At 51.4% G+C, this 7,700-nt stretch overlaps 1 protein-coding gene across 1 annotated transcript; it reads left to right on the top strand.

Moving 5' to 3' along the window:
- Positions 1-5,715: 5,715 nt before the first annotated feature.
- Positions 5,716-6,953, top strand: LOC123065867 (protein G1-like7). The gene has a single exon (XM_044489069.1). It carries the CDS (start codon positions 6,038-6,040, stop codon positions 6,674-6,676), a length of 639 nt encoding a protein of 212 aa, XP_044345004.1. The 5' UTR covers positions 5,716-6,037; the 3' UTR covers positions 6,677-6,953.
- Positions 6,954-7,700: the final 747 nt, after the last annotated feature.

Genomic DNA, 7,700 nt, shown 5'->3' with positions numbered 1-7,700 from the left:
CAAAAAGCAAAGTTGTGTGTCTCTCTCGTCCACCGAAGCAGAATATGTGGCGGCTGGTAGTTGTTGTGCACAACTCTTATGGATGAGGCAAACTTTAAAGGAATATGGTGTCATTTGTGACAAAGTGCCTCTTTGGTGTGACAACGAAAGTGCCATCAAGATTTCTCTCAACCCAGTGCAACACTTCAAGACGAAGCATATTGAGATTCGGTATCATTTCATCCGGGATCACATTAGGCGAGGGGAGATCAAGCTCAAGTATGTCAACACTCATGATAACCTTGCAGATATCTTCACGAAGCCCTTGGATGAAGCAAGATTTTGCAAGTTAAGGCATGAGCTAAATATCATTGATTCAAGCAATGTGACTTGAACCCTTGCACACCCCTCCCCACTCAGCTTGGTGTCTAGCTTAGGTGTAGGCATGGACATAGGGGGAGTGTTGTTCTCTCAATGAACTCTCCCTCCCCCCATTATGCATAAAACGATCAACTCTTCCACATTAGCCACTTTTGATAGTATTTGTGCTTCAAAGACGAGTTTTGGTCATGGGCCCAAGGATAATTCTTCATGGTGCCATACCAATTGACTCAAACATAGGTGGTTCCGGCCACCGCCCTCTCCTGAGAGAGGCCAGAGCTCGCTCTGTTTCGTGTGGTTGTTTGTGTTTGAGTGGTTGCTGGTCCGTTGTTTGTCTGTGTGTTTCCCTATTGGTCTTCTCTTTCTCTTGGCCTTGTTTCCGTTTTTTGGAGCGTTAGTCGTTGGTCTAGAAGCCATGTGGCTGCTAAAGCGGTACTACCGCCCTCCAGCGCAGTACTACCACTGTGAGGCGCAGGCAGGGGGTTATATCAGGGGCAGGGGGAGTTTCTTCTCCCCCATACCCATTCGCTCGCCCCCTCGCCCTGTTCCTCTCTCTCTTCAGCAACTGGTGCCGCGGGAGGGCTCCGGCGGATCTCCCTCTCCGGGGCGCTCCTCTCCATTTCCTTCGGTGGAGTCGATCCCCACCCTGTCCTCTTGCCATGGATGCCGGTATTGCCCCTGTTCCCTGTTTCCTTTTGTCTAGATTTCCAATCTAGCTTTTTAGGGGCAATAGCAGTTGCATCTCTAGATTTTTGTCCAGATCTAGGCTTGAGTAGGATGGAGAATGCTTCTAGATAGTTGGGATTAGTGTTTGGTTGGAGTATTTTTGAATTTGGTAGGACGTTAGTACCGGATCTGACCACGGCAGTAGGAAACTTTTGTTTCGCCGCCTCGAGCGGTACTACCGCTCTCTCCAGAGCAGTACTACCGCTCAAGGGTCACGGTACTGCCGCCCCTCTACCAGTTTTCGTCATACTCCTACCTCTTAGTGATCCTTTTTGTTCATGTTTGTGGCTTACACTCGTTCTTTCTGGTTGTTTGCGTGTTTGTGTGTGTGGTTCCAGGTGATGAGGTTCCTGAGCATCAGGCTCGTCGTGTCAACCCTGGTCGTGCCTCGTCCAAGCGCTACCGCACCACTGAGCCTGCCGGAGGATCTTCTAGTGCTCCACCTCCTCCTCATCTGCAGAAGAAGCCTGGGGTCAAGCCAAAGCCAGGCAAAACCGTGCCAGAAATGCCGCCCAAGGAGTTTTGGGCAAGGCGCCGCCGCAACCCGTATGAGGACGACCAAGATCCCACTTTGGTCAACCGTTCGTTCTGGAACAGGTTCCAGTTTGCCATCTTCTTTGATGTTCTCAAAGCCAAGAAGAATCTCTATGTCAAGATGCACTCCATAGACACCGAGCATATGGAGAACGATCCAGAATACTTTGGTGAAGCTCTTCAGATGTGCACTCAACTGAACATTCTCGGGATCATGCAATTCAACAAGGACTAGATGCTGATATTGTGGCCCAATTCTATGCCACGGTTCACCTTGGGACTGATGAGGAAAGGACACTGACTTGGATGACCAATGGCAAGTTGCTTTCTGTCAAGTGGAAAGCTTTCATGGAGTTGATTGGGGTGGAAGATCTAGGCCTTGAGTCTTCTGTCGGCTTTCGCCCCCACCGTCGCGCCAATGCCACTCACGAGCAAGCTCTGTGGCCCTACTGCACTCTGAGGATCAATCCTGAGACGAAGAATGAAACCTATGAGCTGCCTGCCTATCTGGATATCCTTCACCGTATCTTCAGAGAGAATCTTTTCCCTCGCATCGGGAATCTGGACCAGGTTCACTCTTATCTCGTGGACATGCTTCTCTTCTGTCAGCGGGAGAAGGGGCAGAACACCGGAGAGTCCTTGGATATCTCTCATGTTATGTGGTTTGAGCTGCTTTCTGCTATCTCCGAGCGCAAGTGCCTGATTTATGGTCCATTCATTATGCTGCTCATTGAGAAGGCCTGGGATCGTGTCTATCCCAAGGTGTTGCTGGAGACTGGAGAGTTGGTCTCTCACGATGTCAAGCGTCTGAGGAAGAAGGATAACTGGGGCTCTCAGACCCTAGGACCGGAGTTCCTTCATCTCCTGCTGCCATGGAGACTGAGGAGGAGATTGGGGCTGAGGCTGAGGATGAAGATGATGACTACGTGCCTTCTGAGGCAGAGCCCTCTTGGGCCAAGAAGCTCAAGATCAAGGTGAAGAAGATGTTCTGCATGGAGTCTCACGGTCATTACATGACTCATGTGGCTGAGAAGAAGGCCTGAGGTCGCCACAAGGAGCTCATGCGACAGATGGGTGCTATTGTGATTAGTGGATCTGAGGATCAGCTCACCGAGGAGGAGGAGTGGATTCAGCAGCACTGCTCGTGGACCGATTCTGATGCCGAGCACTTCCAGACTGACGACGGTGGCGCAGATGATCCCTCTGAGCTCTGATGTGTGTGTTCCTCCTTTGCTCTCACCTGGAGCCGTAGCAACACTCCCTCTCCTTTTTGGTGTCTCGATGCCAAAGGGGGAGAGAGTTTAGGGATTTGTGCTTTGTGTCTTCTGTCTTCTGTGTTTGTGTTTTCCTCGCTTTTGGTTTGTGTCAGTGAGACCTAAGTTGTGTCAGTAAGACCTAAGCTTGAGTCATATGGTGTGAGACATATGCTACCTTATCTTTCCAGTATCATTATCTATGTCTATCTAGCTTATGAGTTGCATGCTTTTCCTGTTATCTATGTTGCTCTCATATATCTTTCTTAGGTAGTTGGTCTCTAAAATGTAGGGGGAGCATTGATCCTGGCATCTGTGTCGTGCAGTCCAAAGCACTTTTCTTGGTAGCACACATCCAGGGAGAGACCTTCTACATTTTAGGACGGTTGCGTTTTTGCGCTTGTCCTATATCTATCATTTTGTGCAAATCCTGTATTGTCATCAATCCACCAAAAAGGGGGAGTTTGTAAGGGCATATTTATCCCCAAGGTGTTTTGGTGATTGATGACAATGCTTGTGCGGACTAATCGTGTGCGTTAAGTTCTTTCAGAGATTCATCCATTGGCACGAGACGATTACCTCCCCTCGGTGTTTTATTCAAGACGGTGTAGCTCCTTCGTTTCGTTGTTGGTGGTCTAGTTTCGTAGGAGTCACCTTACTATCAAGAGGGGATCCGCTTTGGTAAGACTCGGGTGGAATCAACACGTACACATCCATATCACCCGTCGTTTTTCTTTCCGCTTCGTTGGAGCTGCCCTTCTTCCCTTGAGTATGCCTTGTCCTGCCCCAACGGTAGTACCGCGGTCCATAGCTGTAGTACCGCCGAAGCACCCCAGCGGTAGTACCGCTCCCAGAGCGGTAGTACCGCTCTCAAGCGGTAGTACCGCTTGTGGTCTTCGGCCATAGTACCGCGGTGCTTCCGGGCTACTGCCGCCTCGATTCGAGAACGAAGTTTTTCGTGTCGGGTTTTGCGGTACTAAGGGCGGCAGTAGTGGCAGTAGTACCGCTCCCAGCAGTAGTACTGCACCTACCCCCATGGTAGTACCGCCCTGGGGTCAGGGCTCTATCAGCGCGGCAGTACCGCTGGGTAGGAGCGGTAGTACCGCCCTAAGCGGTAGTACCGCCCTTCCCTAGCGGTAGTACCGCCCTGGGGTCAGGGCCCTGTCAGTGCGGCAGTACCGCTGGGTATGAGCGGTAGTACCGCCCTAAGCGGTAGTACCGCCCTTCCCTAGCGGTAGTACCGCTCTGTACGGGGCTGCTCAGTGGAATAACGGTTGGATTGAGCCCCCCACTATATAAAGGGGTCTTCTTCCCCAAAGTTGACCTACCTCTTTCCCCCAAAAGCTCCATTGTTGCTCCAAGCTCCATTTTCGCCCGATCTCTCTCCCTAGCCAATCAAACTTGTTGATTTGCTCGGGATTGGTTGAGAAGGCCCAGATCTACACTTCCACCAAGAGAAATTTGATTCCCCCCACTTATCCCTAGCGGATCTTGTTACTCTTGGGTGTTGAGCACCCTACACGGTTGAGGTCACCTCGAAGCCATACTCCATTGTGGTGAAGCTTCGTGGTGTTGTTGGGAGCCTCCAAGTGTTGTGGAGATAGCCCCAATCTTGTTTGTAAAGGTCCGGTTGCCGCCTTCAAGGGCTCCAATAGTGGAATCACGACATCTCGCATTGTGTGAGGGCGTGAGGAGATTACGGTGGCCCTAGTGGCTTCTTGGGGAGCATTGTGCCTCCACACCACTCTAACGGAGACGTACTTCCCCTTAAAAGGAAGGAACTTCGGTAACACATCCTCGTCTCCACCGGCTCCACTCTTGGTTATCTTGTCCCTTTACTTTTGCAAGCCTACTTGAGTTGTATCTATTGCTTGCTTCTGTGCTTATTGTCTTTGCATCATATAGGTTGTCCACGTAGTTGCACATCTAGACAACCTATTTCATTGCAAGGTTTAAATTGTTAAAGAAAAGTCTAAAATTTGTTAGTTGCCTATTCACCCCCCCCCTCTAGTCAACCATATCGATCCTTTCAGAATGAACATTTGTTGGACGTGTTGCCCATAGCATCGCTTAACTTCCTAGATGCACTTTCATACAGTCCGCTTAACTTCCGGACTGAAGTTGGTTTTCGTGTCAGTGGCGCAACGGGTCATCTAGTCATATGTACAAGGGGATGTTTCGGGGGCACGTGCAAAACATACCTACAAGGGGATGCAACTCTTCCCAGGTTTTTGTCACCGCCGATAATCCATCGACACTATGGAGGAGGAAGGGATACTTGCGGGGGAAAGAAGACAGATGTGTGTGGGGGAGACGAGTTGGGTGCTTTTTCATTGGGTGAGGGGTTTGAGACGCGTCGAGGTGTGCGTTGCGTAGGGACCAGAGTCCATTGGCGTGCACGCATCCACCCCGCGCTAGTGCGGGGGGGGGGGTGGAGGGGGACCAGAAGTTTCCTTTTCTAGCGTCAGGTGGGGCAATGGGGTAAGAATCTTCTCTAGTGAAGTGTGTGCTGTGGAGCGATATACGCGTCCATATAAAAAATATTAATACACACTTACCGGATAGGCACGTTTATATAAAACTATAAATACAAACTTACTGGCAAGACACGTTCATATAAAACTATAAATACACACATACCAGCTTTTACGCGTTCATATAAAACTATAAATACATATTTCCTGGATAGACGCGTCCGTATAAAATTATAAATACACGCTTACTGACTAGACGCGTTCATATAATTAAAACTATAAATATTTGTTGGATATACGCGTCCATATATAACTATAAATACATGCTCATACGACCTACACGGAGCCACACACGCCTGCACCAGGTATACCTAGCATAGGTATGCACTTCTATACGCCCCAAATTGTTCCGGCACGGGTCTGGGGTCACCGCGCTTGAATGGACCGCGTAGCTCCCATCATCCTCACGCGCGCCTCCGCTCCATTTCAGTAGTAACATTCACCTCCCCCCTCGGCTCCCCGTCGCTCTCGCCTCTCCTCCGCGCTCCCATCCCTTTCCAACGTCCCATCTCCATCCACCCCAAGATCTCCTTTAACCCCTCCGGGTGCGCGTCCACTGGTCACTCACTCGTCACCGGGATCGCGCGCCGATAGAGCTAGCTTTGCTCGCTCTCGCGGCCGGTGTTGCATATGGATTCCTCCGGCCCCGGCCCGTCATCCTCGGTCGTCGGCGGCGGCAGCGCGCCGGATGTTGCGCCGAAGCCGCCTGCGCAGCTGAGCAGGTACGAGGCGCAGAAGCGTAGGGACTGGAACACGTTCCTGCAGTACCTGCGGAACCACAAGCCGCCGCTGACGCTGGCGCGGTGCAGCGGCGCGCACGTGATCGAGTTCCTCAGGTACCTGGACCAGTTTGGCAAGACCAAGGTGCACGTCGCCGGCTGCGCCTACTACGGCCAGCCCAGCCCGCCGGCGCCGTGTCCGTGCCCGCTGCGCCAGGCATGGGGGTCCCTCGACGCGCTCATCGGCCGCCTGCGCGCTGCCTACGAGGAGAGCGGCGGCGCGCCCGAGTCCAACCCCTTCGCCGCGCGGGCCGTCCGGATCTACCTGCGCGAGGTGCGCGACTCGCACGCCAAGGCGCGCGGGATCCCGCACGAAAAGAAGAAACGGAAGCGCGCGCCGCAGGCCGCTGAGGCATCTGGTTCATCGGCTGGCGCCGGAGCAGTCTTCGACAGGGACGTCGAGGGTAGCTTCGGCGATGGTGCTCTTGCTGCGTCCGCCGCGCAGGCTGGAGCTGGAGACGGTGGCAGTACTGCACCGAGCATCTCTTGAGTATAGTAGACTTGCAAACCTTGCCTATTAGTTTGTTTATCGTCTCCGGCATAGGCCTAGCAAGATTTGAGCTTTCCCTTTGGTATACTTTGTTCCCTATATTATCTCTATATTTTCTGTGCCATTTTCAGATTAATTAGATTATTAATAAGTACTGTTACAGGGCGTCGTAGTAGTAGTGTTCTAGGGGAAGTGAATTAATTGGCACAGCTAATTGTTCATTATCCCATACATATCCTGGTAACTTAAGAAATTGAGATTTGTGGTCATATACTCATATTATAGCTACTTCTTATGCTACCTCTCAGCTTGGTCATGTACTCCTTATTTCTCTTATTAGAGGTGTTTAATTTGTGCTCATTAGCTCATTAGCTCATACATCCATTGCAAGCTAGTAATCAATTCTTGCACATGATAATATTTCTAGTACCGTTCGAAGCGTTTCTTGCTTAATTTGCAGAAGCACTGGATGAATGGTTTCTTGCTTATTTCTATTTTCTCCTAGCTACTGGAGTAGATCGCTAGGAAGAATGGAAAGAGTGCAAAGGAAAAGAGAGGGGTACAGCGCGCAGAAGCTAGGCCAGCCTGCATTGATGGCAGTACGCGATCACTCACTGGCACACATGCGCGGAACAGTTCCCGGACGGCCTTCTTCCCCAACCGGCCAATCTCTTGCTCTGACATACCCCCCTCCTCCATTTGACCATTCCCTACATGCCACGGGCCGCACAGCTGCAGGAACCTTTCTCAGACAGAGACCAGAGAGAGAGCGTGTGTGTGAGAGAGAGATGAACAGTTTTTGCGGTTTCTAATGGCGAGAGAGAGATGCATGAACAGTTCTTGCGGTTTGAGAGAAAGAGGGAGGTTTAGGGCTAGGCATGCACGCGGGAGGGGTTTGTCCGGAGAGGCCTTAAATAGAAAGGAGCGGGGGAGGGGAAGGCGATAGCTGCGCTGGTCCCCGGCCGGAGGATTGGATGGGACTGTAGGATACGGAGGCACGCACGGCAGGCGCTGATCGAGTCCC

Source organism: Triticum aestivum, chromosome 3B, assembly GCF_018294505.1.
Source record: "Triticum aestivum cultivar Chinese Spring chromosome 3B, IWGSC CS RefSeq v2.1, whole genome shotgun sequence".
Taxonomy (NCBI): domain Eukaryota; kingdom Viridiplantae; phylum Streptophyta; class Magnoliopsida; order Poales; family Poaceae; genus Triticum; species Triticum aestivum.
The sequence above is the reverse complement of the archived record's forward strand: the minus strand, read 5'-3'. Positions and strand labels throughout refer to the sequence as shown.

Excerpts from the sequence above, each read along its gene's own strand:
- LOC123065867 (XM_044489069.1), top strand. The coding sequence starts at position 6,038 with ATGGATTCCTCCGGCCCCGGCCCGTCATCCTCGGTCGTCGGCGGCGGC.